The sequence below is a fragment of the Thalassophryne amazonica genome, chromosome 17 (assembly GCF_902500255.1).
Source record: "Thalassophryne amazonica chromosome 17, fThaAma1.1, whole genome shotgun sequence".
Lineage (NCBI taxonomy): Eukaryota > Metazoa > Chordata > Actinopteri > Batrachoidiformes > Batrachoididae > Thalassophryne > Thalassophryne amazonica.
In genome coordinates, this window is record NC_047119.1 from 69,451,579 (window position 1) to 69,473,944 (window position 22,366).

The 22,366-nt window shown below is 41.3% G+C and overlaps 1 protein-coding gene across 2 annotated transcripts in view; it reads left to right on the forward strand.

Annotated features, from left to right (window-relative positions):
• The first annotated feature begins 6,710 nt into the window (after positions 1–6,710).
• nadk2 (NAD kinase 2, mitochondrial) overlaps positions 6,711–22,366 on the forward strand; it is a 42,207-nt gene continuing 26,551 nt past the window's right edge. For both annotated transcript variants that reach the window (XM_034192460.1, XM_034192459.1), the window contains exon 1: positions 6,711–7,338. In XM_034192460.1, the coding sequence (XP_034048351.1) occupies positions 7,114–7,338 (225 nt within the window). In that variant the 5' untranslated portion in view covers positions 6,711–7,113. The remainder of the gene's footprint in view (positions 7,339–22,366) is intronic.

The following is a 22,366-nucleotide window of genomic DNA, read 5'->3' on the forward strand; positions in this document are numbered from 1 at the left end:
ACAGCCTGTTGGGAGGACCAACTCCAGGATCCGGATGTCGCGTCAGGGCCTCCCTGACCACTTCCTCCACGTCCCACGTGAGGGCTGCGACGATAGTGGATTCCGGTATGATGTCAGGTGGGTCCAACAGACTTGCTCCAACTTCCTCTTTGTGCACCCGGGACAGTGTGTCAGACCAGGTGTTCTTGGTCCCAGGGCGATAGCAAAACAGTTGACAATGTGTTGCAAGGCTTGCTCCGTATGGGCGACGAGGGCGCAGTCATCTGCGAAGAGCATCTCCATGATTAGCTGTTCTGTGATCTTAGTGTGGGACAGAAGGCGCCGCAAGTTAAACAGACTTCCGTTGGTTCTGAAGCAGATATAGATGCCGTCTGTCAAGTCTTCTTTGGCCTCACGAAGCATCATGCTGAAGAAGATGGAGAACAGAGTGGGCGCGAGGATGCAACCTTGTTTGACGCCATTTGAGATGGGGAAGCTGCCGGACAGAGCCCCGTTGTACTTCACTTGTCCCATCTGGCCTTCATGCAGCTGGCGGATGATGGTGAGGTGCTTTGGAGGGCAGCCAAGGCGTGAAAGAATCTTCCACAAACCCTCACGACTGACCGTGTCAAAAGCCTTGGTTAGGTCTATGAAGGCTGCATAAAGGGCCATGTTCTGTTCTCTGCACTTCTCCTGGATCTGTCTCAGGATGAAGATCATGTCGGTGGTTCCCCTGTTGGCCCGAAATCCGCACTGACTCTCTGGAGTATTTTCATGCGCTATGGTAGGGGTAAGCCTGTTGGCAGCACTCAAGCCAAATCTTACCTGCTATTGAGAGGAGAGTGATGCCCCGGTAATTAGAACAGTCGGACTTGTCGCCCTTGTTCTTGTACAGGGAGACAATGACCGCATCCCGAAGGTCATGTGGAACCATTTCCTTTTCCCAGCAACTGGAGAAGAGAATCTGAAGCTTGTCGAGGACTGCCTCACCTCCATTTTGGTACACCTCTGCTGGGATGCCATCTATGCTAGGAGACTTCCCTGGATTCAGCTGCGTGGTGGCCTTTCGGATCTCTTCAAGTTTTGGGGGGTCATCAAGTTCCCATTTCACCTCCACCTGGGGAATCTTCTCGATTGATGACTCTTGCACAGTGCGCTTGTCACTGAAGAGGTTTTCAAAGTGTTCTGACCAACGCTGCATAATGGTTTCCTTGTCCGTCAGAAGGGTGGAGCCATCTGAGGAGTGCAGGGGTGCTTGCACTTGATGTGCTGGCCCATGGATGGTCTTAAGGGCTTCATAAAAGGAGCGCATGTCTCCGGCATCAGCATGTTGTTGTGTCTTCTCCACAAAAGCTAGCCACCAGTCGTTCTGCAGTATGTGGAGCTTGCTTTGCAGTGTGGAGCAGGCATTTCTGTAAGCTGTCTTGGCAGAGTGGTCATCAGGTTTAGCTAAAAGAGTCTTGTGGCATGCACATTTCTTTTCTAGTAGTTCCTGGATCTGTGCATCAGAGTCATCAAACCAGTCTTTATTTTTCCTGGCTGAGAAGCCCACTACTTGTGCTGCCGTCTCCTGAAGGATGGTCTTTAATCTCATCCACTGTTGTTCAGGGTCATCAGGCAGGCCTTCTTCTCCACCCAGTCTCTCCTCCAGTTTGGCCTGGAACTCCATTTTTGTGTCTATGTCTTGCAGCTTGTGGACTTGTAGCTTCTTAAACTGTGGGCCTTTCTTCTTAGGAGGGGGAAGTGAAAGCAATCTTGGAACGGACCAAGCGATGATCCGTATAGCAATCCGCACTAGGCATCACCCTGGTATGTAGTACGTCTCTTCTATCACACTGTCGCGTCAGAACATAGTCCAGAAGGTGCCAGTGTTTGGAGCATGGGTGTCTCCAGGTTGCTTTGAATCTCTCTTTCTGTTGGAACAGGCTGTTGGTGATCGTCAAGTCATGTGCAGAGCAGAACTCCAGCAGCAGGCGGCCATTGTCGTTACAGTTGCCTATGCCATGTTTCCCTAGCACGTCCTTCCATACATCAGAGTCGCGGCCCACTCTGGCGTTGAAATCTCCCATGATGAGGAGCTTGTCCTGGGTGTCGACGCGCTGTAGAAGGTTGTGCAGATAGAAATCCTCCTTAACTCCGATGTCGGCCTGCATGGTTGGGGCATACACACTAACAATAGTGGCAAAATCCTTGTTGTTGATGGGGAGCCGGAGTGACATGAGTCGGTCAGAATGTCCAACTGGCAAACTGTGTAACCTATGTGCTATGGCGCTCTTAATCATGAACCCGACCCCTGAGAGTCGACGATCTTCTTTAGCCTTCCCTGACCAGAACAGTGTGTAGCCTGTGCCTTCCTCGGTGAGTGACCCTTGGTCTGCAAAGTGCACCTCGCTGAGTGCAGCAATGTCAATGTCAAGCCTTGCTAGCTCTTTGGTGACTAAGGCTAAGCATCTTCGAGGACGATCGCTATTGTCTGAGTACATCATTGTGCGTACATTCCAGCACACAATTTTCAGGTTCTTTGTTTTTCTTTTCGCACCGCGTGTAGTGATACCCGTTGGCAGCGGTGAGCCAACTGGGTCTAGTGAGACAAGTCATGTTTAGACCACCTTTTCTAGGTCTGTCTCAATGTGGAGCAAACAGGGCTATCCCTAAACAGGGCTGCTTGGTCACCCAGGGCCCTGCCGGATGATGCTGTTGTCTCGGGTCAGCAATCAAACGACCATAGCTCCTGAGCCGCCTGCATGCAGGATCGAGATTGCAGCTCCCAGTGCCATCATGCACCTGCTGTTTTCGCCTCTTCCCATCGCTGCAGGGCTTTCCTTCCCGCCTGCGCTCGTTGCTTAAAGTGGGGATCAACTCGCGCACACCAATTCCACTCTTTAGGCAAGGTGGCACTCCACAGTGGCACCGACAAGCTGAGACGGCTGTGGCGACCACCAGGCTGTAGGTTTTACATCAGAGTGACCTTCTCCTAGCCTCTGGCTAAAGAACCTTCCTAGGAGGCACGGGGGCAGTAACCCAGGCTGGGGGTTTAACATCAGGGTTTTCCTTCCCCTAGGTGGACCGCCTTAACAGGGCTAATGAGACCCATCTACCCACTGCTATAACCCAGTCAGCTGGGAGGCTCGTGATGGCGGGAGTGCCTAGATCCCGTATAGGTCATGGACCTACCACTGCCATTTTGCCTTGCTACCAACAAATCAATTACGCCTGGTTTTGAAGGCGTAGTATAGAACTGTTATGAGCACTTTAAAAGTGTGGTGGACAAGGAACTGGAGAAGAGGAAAAACAATTGACTGTACCTCTAATACTTGTTCCTGTTCCTTGCATCATCTCATGCCTGGATACTTTGCGCACTTTGGGTGTGAGATGCTAAAAAAGTGCACTATTGTTACTTTAGTTTATATGCTATTCCTGCTTTTAAAATTATATATATATATATATATATATATATATATATATATATATATATATATATATATAAATACTGTTGTTTTTGTAAATTATATTTATAAGTTGCTTTTTTATTAATATGTAATATTGACATACTGTAGGAATCCGCTAGCTTAGCGCAGCTACTAGCTCTTAGCCGGTTTAGCATGGCGGCTTCTCCTGTCTCTCCCGCACTTTTCTACTCTGGGTGTGAAATGTTTAGTTATTCCTCGGCCTCCTTTAGCAGTAATGGTACTTGTAATAAGTGTAGCTTATTCATAGCTTTGGAGGCCAGGCTGGGCGAACTGGAGACTCGGCTCCGCACCGTGGAAAATTCTACAGCTAGCCAGGCCCCTGTAGTTGGTGCGGACCAAGGTAGCTTAGGCGCCGTTAGTTTCCCTCTGGCAGATCCCGAGCAGCCGGGACTGGGTGACTGTGAGGAGGAAGCGTAGTTCTAAACAGAAGCCCCGTGTACACCGCCAACCCGTTCACAAGCCCTCTGGTGGCTGAAAAGTCCGATGCGGGATGCACAAGACCTGTTACACTTGGGGCAAATGAACACTTCAGTAGGCTGGGCTTGTGCTGCTGCCCGCTCTTTCTGTCTTTGACGCTTCTGGCGTGAGGCCTCACTTCTTTCTGCCTCAAACTTCAGGCTGGTGGATTTGATGCTGGAACGCCAGCTGAGTCTATCTGTAGCTAGATGCTGCCATGACTGATGCTGAATGCCTGCAAGGGAGAGCTGTTTCTTCAGCTGGTCCTTATAGTGCTTTTTGGGGGCCCCTTGGTTTTGTAATCAGAGGAGTAGCGGGGACTTGGATACGAAATTATTTGACCGGAAGGGTACAGTATGTGAAAATGGGAGATTACGCATCTGAACATCTTGGTATTACCTGTGGTGTCCCCCAGGGGTCAGTGCTGGGTCCAATTTTGTTCAATCTTTACATTAATGATATATTCAATGCATCAAAATTTTTAAAGCTAATTCTCTTTGCTGATGACACAAATATCTTCTATAGTAGTTTAGATTATAACGAGCTTCTGGAAACTGTGAATATGGAAATGAATAAATTAAAGAAATGGATGGACACCAAAAAATTACTGTTAAATCTAAGTAAAACAAAAGCTATGATTTTTTGGTAATTATAAACATAGAAATGAATTTCAAATTATTATTGATGGTGTACAAATTGAAAATGTATCGGAAAACAAATTTCTTGGTGTAATTATGGATAGCAAATTATCATGGAAAGCCCATATCAGGCAAATAAAAACTAAAATATCTAAGAATCTTTCTATTATAAACAAAGCTAAGCAGTTCGTTGACCAAATAGCACTCCGTATTTTATATTGTTCTCTGGTTCTCCCCTATTTCACATACTGTGTCAAAATATGGAGCAATAACTATAAATGTTCAATAAATCCGCTATTCTTATTGCAAAAAAGAGCAATGCGGATTATTCATAAGGTTGGTTTCTTTGAGCACACCCATGATCTTTTTATCCAGTCCAAATTATTAAAATTTCATGACCTTGTAAAATACTGTACTGTAATTATGTTATTTAAAGCATTCAATAATCAACTTCCAAAAAATGTGCAAAAATTATTTTCTCACAAAGAGAAGATTCATAATCTGAGAGGTAATGGAAATTTTATTTTACCTAAGATACAAACCACTCGTAAAAGTTTTTGTGTGACAGCATGTGGGGTCAAAATGTGGAATGCTCTGGATCTACAGTGAAGGCTTTGCCCAAATATTCACAAATTTAAGTCCTTGTATAAAAATGCAGTTTGGTCAGAATATAGTCATAGTAGAGTTTAAATGTCTTGTTGTGCACTTGTCTGTATCAGTGTTGTGTTTGATACCTGAAGTTTTCTTACCATCGTTGGTATGTGAGTTCTTTCTATTGTATTACCATTGTTGGTATGTAGCTTGTCGTTTCTTATATGAACATTTATTGTATTTACTAATCTACTCTTCATTTAGTTATCAATATTTTTGATGTGAATGACTTGTTTCTTATTTTGGTGTGTTATTTATTTTGTTTGTGTGTGTGTGTGTGTGTGTGTGTGTGTGTGTGTGTGTGTGTGTGTGTGTGTGTGTGTGTGTGTGTGTGTGTGTGTGTGTGTGTGTGTTTTGTTTTTCTCAACTGATATGGAAATTGGAAGTCAAATATAGTTTAAGTTAAGTATTAATGTAAGATAGGGGTGGGATTCAACAGGTTTTCTTCTTCCCACTCCTTTTCGAGCAAAAATGAAATGTATCTGATTGTTTAATATGTACTAGGTTCATGTATTCTGTTACACTGCTCGAAATGAATTAATAAATGAAATGAAATGAAATGATTTTTGGCTGGAACTACACAACTACTGAGGAACTACACAAAATGTTTTTTTTTTTTTCTGGAAGTCCAAAGTCAGTGCACAGCATCACTGGACTACATGTTACAGTGGAACACCAGTAAGTCCCCTTTCTGTTGTTTATAAATTAATAAAATATCAAATGACAAGGATTTTGTGTAGGCTCTCAGTTGTCCAGGTGGTTTCCATAGTAGAGAAGCTTGAATCTTCGACTGGACTGGGTGAAAGCTGGAACAAACCAGTTGAATGGTTTGTTCCAGCTTTCACCTCACGAAATATTCATACCATTGAACTCATAAACATTCATTATTTGTATATCATATATACATATATATATCTTTTGTTTGTGCGTAATTCCATTTTATTTCAGAGTTTAAAACGTGCAAACAAAGATTGGGGAAAAAAGGCAATGTCCAACTCTAAATGCCAGCACTAAGCAGGTAAACTGTGGTAGTCCAGATCAGATCTGACCTCAGTTATTTTTTATCTTTCAAAACCAAAAGACATGTCTTGGCAAGTAGTACAGCAGAAAAAATATTGACTGTTATTGGAAATGTTGATTTAAATGCATAACTGGAAACAACTTGGAACCGAGACAGAGTGAATGACCCCAAAACAACGTGTCCAACATTCATAGTTTTGCTTTTATACTGTTATAAGCATAAAATGAACCAGGCAGAAATATTTCTAATTCCTTGGTATCCAGTGTTAATTGGAATTTGAAATGAGAACTCCATTGGTCAAATGCAATTTTGCTGTATGTCACTAAGGCGGTGGGCCACAAACCCGTGACAGTACCTGTCCGAAGATGACTGACAAAAATATCGTAAAGATGAGCTCCTGTTCACTCTACATTCTTTAGCTCTATGGGCGGCGTCCTTTGACGAAAGGGGGCGTGTGTTTTACGTAGCCAGTCAGATTATACGCTCGTACTGACGTGGTGCGTGGCGACGTCGTGCGTCCAGTGCGGTCAGTTTTCTCACGCTGCATTATTGTTTTCTGTTCAAAAGGCTTTTGGCGCTGAGAGCGTCAGTTTGATGAGAACAATAAGATAAGAATAAACATGTCATATGACGGATAACTACATTACGGAACTAGCTGTTAGCTTCGTGAGCTCTGCTCGGAACGTGACGCAGGTGTTTAAGCTTAGCCTGTCTAAGCTAACGGCAGCGAACACGCCTCATTGGTTCTAATAAGACGTGGACTTAGTCTGTGGGTTTAGGGTCAGACCCGGTGGGCAGCTGGTGCCGAGGACTGACGCGACCCAGAATGTGAGCAGCAGCTTGTTTGAGTGCTGGCAGCCGGACACGTTAATCCCTTTGCACCGTGGGCTGAGTGATCATGGCTCGTGGATCAGTACTGCGCGCTGGGACTCGAGCTGTGACTCTGCTGTGTGCGCACTCGCTTCGTTATCTCTATGAATCAGCACACATGCGGTTATCAGGACCTCAGGCCGGATTCCAACCGGCGAAGGTGGCGGTTGTGACGAAGACGACGCGGTACGAGTTCGAGCAGCAGCGGTGTACCAGTTCGCGGGACTCTGCGAGGGAGGACTTGAAATATCTGGTGATGGCCACAGTTCAGACTGAAAAACAGCGTCCGAGTCCGCGGTTCAGGGCAAAGTTCAGGCATATGGAGTTAAATTTGTCTCATAATTACTTGCAAATACACAGAGGGTGATTTACAAATATCCCTTGATTTGTACACGTGCTGTGATCCACAAACACAAATTTCAGATTTGTAACTTGTGCGTTGGTTTTTACACTTGAATATGTATTTGTATAATATTTGTTCATTTGACCAAAAAAAAAAAAAAAAAAAGCATTTGCAAAACTGAAAATTACGTTTGTGGCATTTGTGGATCCACGATTACTCGCATTCATCACTTTGCTCAGTTATGCAATATTGAGACATTCTCAAGGCAAAACTGCACAAACACACAAACTGCTCGCAGTTCACACAAAGCAACACTGTCAAACCAGCAAATGCACAGAGGGCGATTTACAAATATCCCTTGATTGTACACGTTGCTGTGATCCACAAACACAAATTTCAGATTTGTAACTGTGCGTTGGTTTTTACACTTGAATATGTATTGTATAATATTTGTTCATTTGACCAAAAAAAAAAAAAAAAAAAAAGCATTTGCAAACTGAAAATTACGTTTGTGGCATTTGTGGATCCACGATTACTCGCATCATCACTTTGCTCAGTTATGCAATATTGAGACATTCTCAAGGCAAAACTGCACAAACACACAAACTGCTCGCAGTTCACACAAAGCAACACTGTCAAACCAGCAAATGCACAGAGGGCGATTTACAAATATCCCCTTGATTTGTAGACGTTTTGTGATCCACAAACACAAAAGCATTGCAAAACTCAAAATTTGCTTGTGAAGTGTGATTTAGCATTTGTAGATCACAGATTACACGCATTCATCGTGTTGCTCACTTAGACATCTCAGCGCAAAACTGCTCAGTTTCACAATATGTATGTCGCTATTCACATTTCCATCCAGTAGATGACAGTGTTGTTCTATGCATTTTGATATGGAGTCAAATTTGTCTCATAATTACTTGCAAAAGCCAGAGGGTGATTTACAAATATCCATTGATTTATACACGTACTTTGTGATCCACAAACACAAATTTCTGATTTGTAACGTGTGTTGGTTTTTACAAAGAAATATGTATTTGTAAATATATCGTTTTTCATTTGAAAAATAAAAAAAAAGGCATCTGCAGAACTGAAATTTCTGGTGGTGATCCCCCAGACCCCACATAATTAATACTGTGTTTTTACTTCACAGATTGAAGTGTTTTATTTGTTTCAGAGGGCTTCGTACCTGTTATAATTCACCAGAATACACAAAATTTGACTTGGTCTTTAAAAAATGTTTTGGGGGGGCACCCCCAGACCCCCCCCAAAATTAAAACTACACCCTGCCCCCCACCACCCTTTTATGTACCTTTATGTTCAAGTTTTGCATTCTTTTTATGCTTTGTCTGTCTCTCCTTAGAGGCTATTTAGAATAGATTTGTAAAAAAAGAGTGTGTGCCCCCACTACGCCACATTTTAGGGAATTGCTGGCATTGATTTTTGCCAGGAGAAAATTTCAGTCAGATGAAAATTGCAGTATGGTGTAAGTGAGTAACACGATGAATGCATGTAATCGGTGATCTACAAATGCTGAATCACACTTCACAAGCAGAATTTTGAGTTTTGCAAATGCGTTTGTGTTTGTGGATCACAAAACATGTGTACAAATTGAGGAATATTTGTAAATCAACCTCTGTGCATTTGCGAGTATGACGGTGTTGCTTTGTGTGAATCGCTGGCTGTTTGTTTGTGGATTTGTGCAGTTTTGCGCTGAGAATGTCTCACTATTGCGTAACTGAGCAAAGTGATGAATGCGAGTAATCAGGGATCCACAAATGCTGAATCACTCTTCACAAACAGAATTTTCAGTTTTGCAGATGCCTTTTTTTTTTTTTTCAAATGAAAAATGATATATTTACAAAAACATATTTCTTTGTAAAAACCAACACGTTACAAATCAGAAATTTGTGTTTGTGGATCACAAAGTATGTGTATAAATCAATGGATATTTGTAAATCACCCTCTGGCTTTTGCAAGTAATTATGAGACAAATTTGACTCCATACAGGCAACATCCACTGACAGTTTTGCAGGTCTTACAGCTTTGTAAGCGTGAGAGATACAGATTTCTGAAAGGAAGTGGCTATTCGTATGTAATAATAATTCCAAATTCTATTCGTACGTAGCGAAGCTGTGTTATTGTTATGGTAGGTACGTGACAAAAAATTAAAGTCAAAGGAATTGTAACAAATGGTGCGGTTGGAAAGGGCCTAAAGAGACCTTCATAATGGTGTTTAAATCTTTGTTCTATGTCAAATATGAAGAAAGTTATGAGCATTTGAAGTTCGGATGAGCTTGGTAATTTACGTCTTTGTTCTTAAAGGAAAACAACAGAAAGCTGTGACCAGTTTCATAATTCATAATTTACATTTCAAAATGATGGTACTCTGTCAAACCTAATTATCACATTTAAACAATGATCCACCATTTAAACACTGTTTTCTGACAGCAGTTTCCAAGCTAAGTTTCGCCCTGTCTGCCGTCTTGCCGACTCGACATCGGTTATGGAGGATCATAAAAAACATGCATACAAAGGCTTCAGTCTCCGCCACACTTCACAGAAAGGTAGAAAGGTGGAAAGTCTCTCAGGCCAGGTACAGCTGACAGAACCACAGCAGCGGACGCCATATTTAGGTCATACACATGTACCTAGTTATGGTTAGGATTAGTGGTTGTGCTTGACGTAGTACAAGTAGTGGCCTCACGATCACATCACCTATATTGACCAATGAGAGAGACGGTACGTACTAATAGAACTTTGCTATGTGAATACGGCTACGTACGGATAGCCACAGCCTTTCTGAAAACTTATTTTTATGAAAATGCAGACTTGGTCAAGATCAGAACTTGCTGCATGCCGGATCTGGACTCAATTCTCTCACAGAGGTAAAGGTTTCTTGAAAACAGAATTTCAGATTTGTGAAAGCTTTATCCTATTTGTAAAACTGCAAGAAATGGGGCACTTCACTTTCTGTTTATTTGTTTGTATGACCCGACTGCACTGGTCTGGGTCACAAAAAACCCCTTCTTGTCAAATCCTGAATAATTCCAAAGGGGCAAAATTTTATTTTGTGTTAATTTCCATTTTTCTATGAAAACTGTTTGTATTATGTGTGTGTGCACATTGTGAAGACACTGCATTTTTAGGAACATTATATGTGGGTTGTGTTGATAAATTTGCATACGCCTTGGCAAAACACTTTCAAACTCATTTTTCTGCAACTTCACATTTTATCAAACAATATTATGGAATACTTTATTCCCAGATGTTCAGTAGGTCAAACATTTGCACACAAAGACTGATGCGCTCCAAAACTGCATGAAAGATTTGGAAATTGTTTGAATTCCTTGCTGTAGTGCAGCGGCTAAGAGAATATTTAGAGCAAAATCGTGCAAATGGTGATACAAGCACCAAAGTTGGCACAAATACTCCTTAGACATTACTCTTTTGAACAAACCGAGTGGCCACTTGAATTTTCAATAGGGGGCCAGGTAGGGGTCAATTGAAGAATTACACAGGGGCCGAAATAAAAAATGCTGAAATCATTTTGAAAACTACACCACATTATTTGTCTGATTGTAAAGATTCCAAAAAGGTATAGTTTTGACTATCTATGCCTGAATGATCAGAAGTTATGTGGTAAAAACAGCAAAAATGGTGACAAAGGTCAGTGTCAGTTTGTACAGGGGTCAAAAGTTAATGTTGCTGTAATTTTGGTAAAAAGTGATACAAATTATTGGTTGAGCTAATAGGATTAATAATAGTTTTGATTGTGTTGAATGTTTGGTCTCCAAAGTAAAGGTCAAACAAGGTCAACATCCATTGGATTCTATGACGTGACATATGTTACCCTGTAACATGATAACTAAGCATGATACATGGTGTAAGCTATTCCTTTTTAAAACCCTGTTACCTCAACTAATAATTTGCATCATTTTTTACCAAAATTGGAGCAACTTTAACTTGACCCCTGTACAAACTGAAACTGACCTTTGTCACCGTTTTTGCTGTTTTTACCCCATAACTCCTAATCATTCAGTCATAGATAGCCCAATCTATACTTTTTTGGAATCTTTACGAATCTATACTTTTTTGGAATCTTTACGATCACACAAATAACGTGGTGTAGTTTTCAAAATGATTTCAGCATTTTTAATTTTGACCCCTGTGTAATTCTTCAATTGACCCCTACCTGGCCACCTACCTAAAATTCAAGTGGCCAGTCGGTTTGTTCAAAAGAGCAATGTCTAAGGAGTATTTGTGCCAACTTTGGTGCTTGTATCACCATTTGCATGATTGTTCAGTTATCTGCTGCACTACTGAGGGAGGGGCCTGCAGGTGGTTGGTGTGCCCAGGAAATAGAGACCTGGAATGGAAGCCGTCGCGTGACTAGTGGGTGCCACACAGCGGCCATTACTAAGGTTGGACAGATAGCTTGAGCCAGTTAAGGCACCTGTTAAACAGAAGCAAAACGAGGGGGAAAATAGCAGCCAATGCTTCACCATCAACTGCACCAACTACAAAAAGAAATTCTCCAGTACTAAAATTAAGTGTATAATAGCCTTAATGTAATTATGTAAAACAAATGTCTATTTTAAAGTCGTTATGTCGCAATTTAATATCGATAATACTGAGACTATAACTCAACACCATAAGTTCTTTTCATTAAGCTGCGTTCACATGCATACAGATATGGAAACATGAATGTTCAAATATATTTATGTATATATACTTGCCAGTTGTTTGATATGTAACATGGTGGTCACAGGTGGTATTCAATTTAACAGTGTGGTTGAGGGGATGGAGGAGGCACCTTTTTACCCTGACTGAGGGTCAAAGTCATAATTTCTGAATGGCTTTAATCTACTTGTAATAAATGTTAGTAAAAACTAATTATATGTTGTTGTCATTAAAGACTAGCAGTAATATTACAGTGGAAAAAGCAGCAAGGTAAATGAGCACAATAGCAAGGCATACTTCAGATTTTAATTTTAATACATAAGGATTTTTTTTTTATCCAGGCATGTATGGGTTCATTAGAGCTTTTAATCAGCTAGAATACAACTTACAAGGCGTCATTATAAAAATCCATCGAGATTATGATGACAGGAAAAACCATCACAGTAAGTGAACAGAATGGCATATTTCCCCCAAATTTCCACACATTTACATAAAACATTTTTTTCTACCCAGGCATGGATGGGTTCCATTAGAAAGAGCAGTTAAAGGGCTTTAAAACAAGCCTACTTTTATTAAAATCTGTTAACAAATAGCGACAATAGAGCGAGAAAAGCAGCACAGTTTGTCATAATTTCCCCAAATTTCTGCATTTTACATAAGTTTTTTTTTTTTTCACCCACACATGCATAGGTGCATTGGAAAGAGCTTTCAAAGGGCTTTAAAACAAACCTACATTTATTAAAATCTGTTAAGAAATAGTGACGCTAGTGCAAAAAAGCGGTCAGTTTATTATTGATGATCTGCACATCTCCACCCTCAGTAATGGCGCCTTCCTGTCCTGAGCGACACTAATAGATTGAGGCGCGCACGTCCATTCCACGTCCATTCCAGGTCTATATTTGTGTGACGGAGGAAGATACAGAGGACAGGCTGAGATGCTGCTGTGGTGACCCTGAACGGGAGCAGCCAAAAGAAAAAGATGACTTAGAAAAGCTTCTGAATGACTAATTGGGGAGTGTTGGGCTGTATTTGAGGACCTACCTGAAGAACTATTTAACAGCAAGAAGGAACATATGTGCATCTGGAAAGTATTCACGGCGCTTAACTTTATCCACAAGGTGTTACAGGTGTTTCTTTTTCTTTTTTTTTTTCCCCCATCATGCACTTTGGGCAGCTAATAATGGGTCCTCTGTTTTTGAGCTGTGAGCATGCTCCTGTTTCTCTTAATTTTTCCCTGCTAAACTTTAAAGAGCATATGTCAGTGAGTAATAATTACCTTTTTATGTTAAACTGACTTATTATGGTCTTCTGAAACAGTTGTATTTTATAACTTAAAAACGGGGGCAATGCTAACACGTGAGTATGTCTATGGCATTTTCAATTTTAAAGTTAGCATTAGAGTCAGATGCATTACAAATTGTAATATTCATTTATTTCTATATATGTACAGTTGTATGCAAAAGTTTGGACACCCCTGATAATTTTCATGATTTTCCTTTATAAATCATTGGTTGTCTGGATCAGAACTTTCAGTTAAATATATTGTATAGCAAATGAACACACTGATATTTGAGAAGTGAAGTTTATAGTTTATAGGATTTACAGAAAGTGTGCAATAATTCTTTAAACAAAATTAGTCAGGTGCATAAATTTGGGCTTGCCAACAGAAAAAATACATTTAGTAGATCCTCCTTTTGCAGAAATAACAGCCTCAAAATGCTTCCTGTAGCTTCCAATGAGAGTCTGGATTCTGGTTGACGGTATTTTGGACCATTCTTCTTTACAGAACATCTCAGGTTTGTTGGTTTCCGGGCATGGACAGCCCGCTTAAAATTACACCACAGATTTTAAATAATATTCAGGTCTGGGGACTGATGGCCATTCCAGAACATTGTACTTGTTCCTCTGCATGAATGCTTTAGTAGATTTTGAGCAGTGTTTAGGGTCGTTGTCTTGTTGAAAGATCCAGCCCTGGCGCAACTTCAACTTTGTCACTGATTCATGAACGTTGTTGTCAAGAATCTGCTGATATTGATTGGAATCCATTTGACACTCGACTTTAACCAGATTCCCAGTACCTGCACTGGCCACACAGCCACACAGCATGATGGAACCACCTCCAAATTTTACTGTAGGTAAGTGTTTTTCTTGGAATGCTGTGTTCTTCTTCAGCCATGCATACAGCCCCTTGTTATGTCCAAATAACTTAATTTTAGTTTCATCAGTCCACAGCACCTTATTCCAAAATGAAGCTGGCTTCTCCAAATGTGCTTTAGTATACCTCAAGCGACTCTGTTTGTGGAGTGTATAACCCCAATTCCAATGAAGTTGGGACTAGGGCTGTCACGATTAGGAATTTCTGGAGACGATTAATTGTCAGACAAATAATTGCGATTGACGAATATATTGTCTATTTTTTTATCTTTTTCCCCTTCTTTATATTCTACTATCGTAGTATAATTACACAATTCTGGAAGAATGTTTCGCTTTTGTGAGTGGAGAAACTGGGAATAGTGCAACATTTTTATTTTTAGCTTCATTTTAAATACAGTCCCAACTTTTTCTGATTTGTGGTAGTTTCTGTTGCATTTCTGAAATTCTTTCTCCTCATCAGTAACGTTTTGTGCTTAAACACTACAATAAGCTCAAGATTGAACAAATAAATACCTTTGGAAAATAACAGCAGTTAAAGTTCAGAGTTCTCACCTGCTTTTTATGATCTGTGCGTCTGAACATCACCACAGTTTCGCCACGTTAATTCATATATTCCCCTTTTTTAAATATGTTTTTAAAGATATTTGACTGTTTATTTCATCTCTTGATCTTATAAATTCAGTATACAACGCGCACATGGTGTGAACAGGACGGTAATGGCAGAATCACACCGGGAGAGAAAGCTCAGAGACAAGTAAAAGCAACTCCACGTTTTGGTTTTGTTTTTTAACATGTTCAGTCGGGTTAAAATTCTCTCTGCTCTGCGCTCGCTGCGTGCACTGATGGTTCTCAGGAGACTAACGTGTCGTGCCTCCATTCAGGAATCCTCACCTACTCCCTCCCTCGCAGTCTGCAGCCTGTTGACTCCGCGCGCACACACACAGACACGCACACCGATAGCTCCTTCAGTAAACTCCGCATTTTAGACGGCTTTGAAGAAGACGGCCACTGTTTTAATCGGCCGTCTTATCCAAATGGCAGGGCGGATCGCTCCTCAGTCTCCATGTTATTGTCCTCCTTTAAGATGAGGTTGAAACAGAGTGAGCGAGGCTGCAGCACAATGACGTCAGATTCGGAGTCGTTTTATGCTTTGTGGATAAAATAAATAATTCACGGTAATCGCAAATATGAAAAATAATCGCGATTGGTGAATATTGTAATAATTGTGACTGCCCTGGTTGGGACGTTGTGTAAAATGTAAATAAAAACAATACAATGATTTGCAGATCCTCTTCAACCTATATTCAATTGAATACACCACAAAGACAAGATATTTAATGTTCAAACTGATAAACTTTATTGTTTTTGTGCAAATATTTGCTCATTTTGAAATTGATGCCTGCAGCAAGTTTCAAAAAAGCTGTGACAGTGGTATGTTTACCACTGTGTTACATCACCTTTCCTTCTAACAACACTCAATAAGAGTTTGGGAACTGAGGACACTAATTGTTGAAGCTTTGTAAGTGTAATTCTTTCCCATTCTTGCTTGATGTACGACTTCAGTTGTTCAACAGTCCGGGGTCTCTGTTATATTTTGCGCTTCATAATGCACCACACATTTTCAATGGGTGACAGGTCTGGACTGCAGGCAAGCCAGTCTGGTACCCGCACTCTTTTACTATGAAGCCACGCTGTCTCGCTGAAATAAGCAGGGATGTCCCTGAAAAAGACATTGCTTGGATGGCAGCATGTGTTGCTCCAAAACCTGGATGTACCTTTCAGCATTGATGGTGCCATCACTGATGTGTAAGTTGGCAGTGCCATGGGCACTAACACTCAACCCATACCATCACAGATGCTGGCTTTTGAATGTAGCGCCGGTAACGATCTGGATGGTCTTTTTCCTCTTTTGTCCGGAGGACACGACGTCCATGATTTCCAAAAACAATTTGAAATGTGGTCTCCTCAGACCACAGCACACTTTTCCACTTTGCGTCTGTCCATTTCAAATGAGCTCGGGCCCAGAGAAGGTGGCGGCATTTCTGGATGTTGGTGATGTATGGCTTTCACTTTGCATGGTAGAGTTTTAACTTACACTTGTAGATGTAGCGATAAACTGTGTTAACTGACAAGGGTTCTCTGAACTGTTCCTGAGCCCACGCGGTAAGATCCCTTACACAATGATGTCAGTTTTTAATGCAGTGCCGCCTGAGGGATCGAAGGTCACGGGCGTTCAGTGTTGGTTTTCAGCTTTGCCACTTACAGCTTGCCTCTACTGGTGGTTGGCTCTCACTACGGTATTGTATCACTTCCTGTTCCGGAGCACAGCTGTGTTTTTCTGTATCTGTTAGCTGTTTAATCTGCGCAGTTAGATTGATCTAGTTATCTAGATTACGATTTGTTTCCCAGTGTAATCTTTACGTGCCTTAACTAAAGCACTCCTTCTGCTGAATCACCTCTAAATTATTTACACATTATTCACTTTGCGTGTTTTTAGGAATCCGCTAGCTTAGTGTAGCTACTAGCTCTTAGCCGATTTAGCATGGTGGCTTCTCCTGTCTCTCCCGCACTTTTCTGCTCTGGGTGTGAAATGTTTAGTTATTCCTCGGCCTCCTTTAGCAGTAACGGTACTTGTAATAAGTGTAGCTTATTCGTAGCTTTGGAGGCCAGGCTGGGCGAATTGGAGACTCGGCTCCGCACCGTGGAAAATTCTACAGCTAGCCAGGCCCCTGTAGTCGGTGCGGACCAAGGTAGCTTAGCCGCCGTTAGTTACCCCCTGGCAGATCCCGAGCAGCCGGGAAAGCAGGCTGACTGGGTGACTGTGAGGAGGAAGCGTAGCCCTAAACAGAAGCCCCGTGTACACCGCCAACCCGTTCACATCTCTAACCGTTTTTCCCCACTCGACGACACACCCGCCGAGGATCAAACTCTGGTTATTGGTGACTCTGTTTTGCGAAATGTGAAGTTAGCGACACCAGCAACCATAGTCAATTGTCTTCCGGGGGCCAGAGCAGGCGACATTGAAGGAAATTTGAAACTGCTGGCTAAGGCTAAGCGTAAATTTGGTAAGATTGTAATTCACGTCGGCAGTAATGACACCCGGTTACGCCAATCGGAGGTCACTAAAATTAACATTAAATCGGTGTGTAACTTTGCAAAAACAATGTCGGACTCTGTAGTTTTCTCTGGGCCCCTCCCCAATCAGACCGGGAGTGACATGTTTAGCCGCATGTTCTCCTTGAATTGCTGGCTGTCTGAGTGGTGTCCAAAAAATGAGGTGGGCTTCATAGATAATTGGCAAAGCTTCTGGGGAAAATCTGGTCTTGTTAGGAGAGACGGCATCCATCCCACTTTGGATGGAGCAGCTCTCATTTCTAGAAATCTGGCCAATTTTCTTAAATCCTCCAAACCGTGACTATCCAGGGTTGGGACCAGGAAGCAGAGTTGTAGTCTTACACACCTCTCTGCAGCTTCTCTCCCCCTGCCATCCTCTCATTACCCCATCCCCGTAGAGACGGTGCCTGCTCCCAGACTACCAATAACCAGCAAAAATCTATTTAAGCATAAAAATTCAAAAAGAAAAAATAATATAGCACCTTCAACTGCACCACAGACTAAAACAGTTAAATGCGGTCTATTAAACATTAGGTCTCTCTCTTCTAAGTCCCTGTTGGTAAATGATATAATAATTGATCAACATATTGATTTATTCTGCCTTACAGAAACCTGGTTACAGCAGGATGAATATGTTAGTTTAAATGAGTCAACACCCCCGAGTCACACTAACTGTCAGAATGCTCGTAGCACGGGCCGGGGCGGAGGATTAGCAGCAATCTTCCATTCCAGCTTATTAATTAATCAAAAACCCAGACAGAGCTTTAATTCATTTGAAAGCTTGACTCTTAGTCTTGTCCATCCAAATTGGAAGTCCCAAAAACCAGTTTTATTTATTATCTATTGTCCACCTGGTCGTTACTGTGAGTTTCTCTGTGAATTTTCAGACCTTTTGTCTGACTTAGTGCTTAGCTCAGATAAGATAATTATAGTGGGCGATTTTAACATCCACACAGATGCTGAGAATGACAGCCTCAACACTGCATTTAGTCTATTATTAGACTCTATTGGCTTTGCTCAAAAAGTAAATGAGTCCACGCACCACTTTAATCATATCTTAGATCTTGTTCTGACTTATGGTATGGAAATAGCAGACTTAACAGTATTCCCTGAAAACTCCCTTCTGTCTGATCATTTCTTAATAACATTTACATTTACTCTGATGGACTACCCAGCAGTGGGGAATAAGTTTCATTACACTAGAAGTCTTTCAGAAAGCGCTGTAACTAGGTTTAAGGATATGATTCCTTCTTTATGTTCTCTAATGCCATATACCAACACAGTGCAGAGTAGCTACCTAAACTCTGTAAGTGAGATAGAGTATCTCGTCAATAGTTTTACATCCTCATTGAAGACAACTTTGGATGCTGTAGCTCCTCTAAAAAAGAGAGCTTTAAATCAGAAGTGCCTGACTCCGTGGTATAACTCACAAACTCATAGCTTAAAGCAGATTACCTGTACGTTGGAGAGGAAATGGCGTCTCACTAATTTAGAAGATCTTCACTTAGCCTGGAAAAAGAGTCTGTTGCTCTATTAAAAAGCCCTCCGTAAAGCTAGGACATCTTTCTACTCATCACTAATTGAAGAAAATAAGAACAACCCCAGGTTTCTTTTCAGCACTGTAGCCAGGCTGACAGAGTCAGCTCTATTGAGCTGAGTATTCCATTAACTTTAACTAGTAATGACTTCATGACTTTCTTTGCTAACAAAATTTTAACTATTAGAGAAAAAATTACTCATAACCATCCCAAAGACGTATCGTTATCTTTGGCTGCTTTCAGTGATGCCGGTATTTGGTTAGACTCTTTCTCTCCGATTGTTCTGTCTGAGTTATTTTCATTAGTTACTTCATCCAAACCATCAACATGTTTATTAGACCCCATTCCTACCAGGCTGCTCAAGGAAGCCCTACCATTATTTAATGCTTCGATCTTAAATATGATCAATCTATCTTTGTTAGTTGGCTATGTACCTCAGGCTTTTAAGGTGGCAGTAATTAAACCATTACTTAAAAAGCCATCACTTGACCCAGCTATCTTAGCTAATTATAGGCCAATCTCCAACCTTCCTTTTCTCTCAAAAATTCTTGAAAGGGTAGTTGTAAAACAGCTAACTGATCATCTGCAGAGGAATGGTCTATTTGAAGAGTTTCAGTCAGGTTTTAGAATTCATCATAGTACAGAAACAGCATTAGTGAAGGTTACAAATGATCTTCTTATGGCCTCGGACAGTGGACTCATCTCTGTGCTTGTTCTGTTAGACCTCAGTGCTGCTTTTGATACTGTTGACCATAAAATTTTATTACAGAGATTAGAGCATGCCATAGGTATTTAAGGCACTGCGCTGCTTTGGTTTGAATCATATTTGTCTAATAGATTACAATTTGTTCATGTAAATGGGGAATCTTCTTCACAGACTAAAGTTAATTATGGAGTTCCACAAGGTTCTGTGCTAGGACCAATTTTATTCACTTTATACATGCTTCCCTTAGGCAGTATTATTAGACGGTATTGCTTAAATTTTCATTGTTACGCAGATGATACCCAGCTTTATCTATCCATGAAGCCAGAGGACACACACCAATTAGCTAAACTGCAGGATTGTCTTACAGACATAAAGACATGGATGACATCTAATTTCCTGCTTTTAAACTCAGCTAAAACTGAAGTTATTGTACTTGGCCCCACAAATCTTAGAAACATGGTGTCTAACCAGATCCTTACTCTGGATGGCATTACCCTGACCTCTAGTAATACTGTGAGAAATCTTGGAGTCATTTTTGATCAGGATATGTCATTCAAAGCGCATATTAAACAAATATGTAGGACTGCTTTTTTGCATTTACGCAAAATTATTTCCTCTAGGCTGGACTATTGTAATTCATTATTATCAGGTTGTCCTAAAAGTTCCCTAAAAAGCCTTCAGTTAATTCAAAATGCTGCAGCTAGAGTACTGACGGGGACTAGAAGGAGAGAGCATATCTCACCCATATTGGCCTCTCTTCATTGGCTTCCTGTTAATTCTAGAATAGAATTTAAAATTCTTCTTCTTACTTATAAGGTTTTGAATAATCAGGTCCCATCTTATCTTAGGGACCTCATAGTACCATATCACCCCAATAGAGCGCTTCGCTCTCAGACTGCAGGCTTACTTGTAGTTCCTAGGGTTTGTAAGAGTAGAATGGGAGGCAGAGCCTTCAGCTTTCAGGCTCCTCTCCTGTGGAACCAGCTCCCAATTCAGATCAGGGAGACAGACACCCTCTCTACTTTTAAGATTAGGCTTAAAACTTTCCTTTTGCTAAAGCTTATAGTTAGGGCTGGATCAGGTGACCCTGAACCATCCCTTAGTTATGCTGCTATAGACGTAGACTGCTGGGGGGTTCCCATGATGCACTGTTTCTTTCTCTTTTTGCTCTGTATGCACCACTCTGCATTTAATCATTAGTGATCGATCTCTGCTCCCCTCCACAGCATGTCTTTTTCCTGGTTCTCTCCCTCAGCCCCAACCAGTCCCAGCAGAAGACTGCCCCTCCCTGAGCCTGGTTCTGCTGGAGGTTTCTTCCTGTTAAAAGGGAGTTTTTCCTTCCCACTGTAGCCAAGAGCTTGCTCACAGGGGGTCGTTTTGACCGTTGGGGTTTTACATAATTATTGTATGGCCTTGCCTTACAATATAAAGCGCCTTGGGGCAACTGTTTGTTGTGATTTGGCGCTATATAAAAAAAATTGATTGATTGATTGATTGAAAGTTCTCCAGATTCTCTGAATCTTCTGATTATATTATGGACTGTAGATGATGGAATCCCTAAATTCCTTGCAATTGAATGTTGAGAAACATTGTTTTTAAACTGTTGGACTATTTTTTTCACGCAGTTGTTCACAAAGTGGTGATCCTCGCCCCATCTTTGCTTGTGAATGGCTGAAACTTTTGGGGATGCTCCTTTTATACCCAATCATGACAATCACCTGTTTCCAATTAACCTGTTCACCTGTGGAATGTTCCAAACAGGTGTTCATTGAGCAATTGTCAACTTTCCCAATCTTTTGTTACCCCTGTCTCAGCTTTTTTAAAATGTGTTTCAGCCATCCATTTCAAAATGAGCAAATAATTTGCACAAAAACAAAAAAGTTTATCAGTTTGAACATTAAATATCTTGTTTTTGTGGTGTATTCAATTTAATATATGTTGAAGAGGATGTTCAAATCATTGTATTCTGTTTTTATTTACATTTCACACAATGTCCCAACTTCATTGGAATTGGGGTTGTACTAAGGAGTGGCTTCCATCTGGCCACTCTACCATACACGTCTGATTGGTGGATTGCTCAGGGATGAGATTTATCTGCGGATTTCCGCAGATTTGGCAGTACAGTCCCGGGGGTCGATTTTGTGAAACGTCCAAATCCGTTGAGAAAATTATAGGGGGGGGGGGGGTAAGAATGCAAAAAAAAATTAATGCCAGGAGTACCTTTGTTTAATAAAATTGTCGTCTATTCAGAACACTGAGTGGTCTTTGTTTGTTATCGCCGACGCAGCAAGTTCGATCAGTCTGTCAGTCAGCCAAATGCAGAAGAGTAACGCTGTGCTGACAGTGACCAGTATGAAGTAGGTGCACAATGAGCATGTAGTGTAAGGGAGTTAACTGTGTAGTCTTTCATCTTCCAATACAGTGGTCCTTCGCTATATCGCGGTTCACCTTTCGCAGTCTCGCAGTTTCGCAGATTTTTTTTTTTAGTGCAATTTTGCATGCTGCTGCCTTTTTTTTTTTTTTTTTTTTTTTTTTTTTTTTTTTTATTTATTTATTTATTTATTTAAACAGCGCCTGTCGCCAAAATCTGGCAACAGGTCCAGAGACTACGCTCGCTGTTTTGATGCAGAGTGCTCCAACAAGGATAGAATTCTTGTGGAAAAATCCACAGTGCTGCATGGTCTCAGTAACCGCAGCCGCAGAACTCCGTGGCCACTGAGAGAAGTTTGTATCTTTTTAA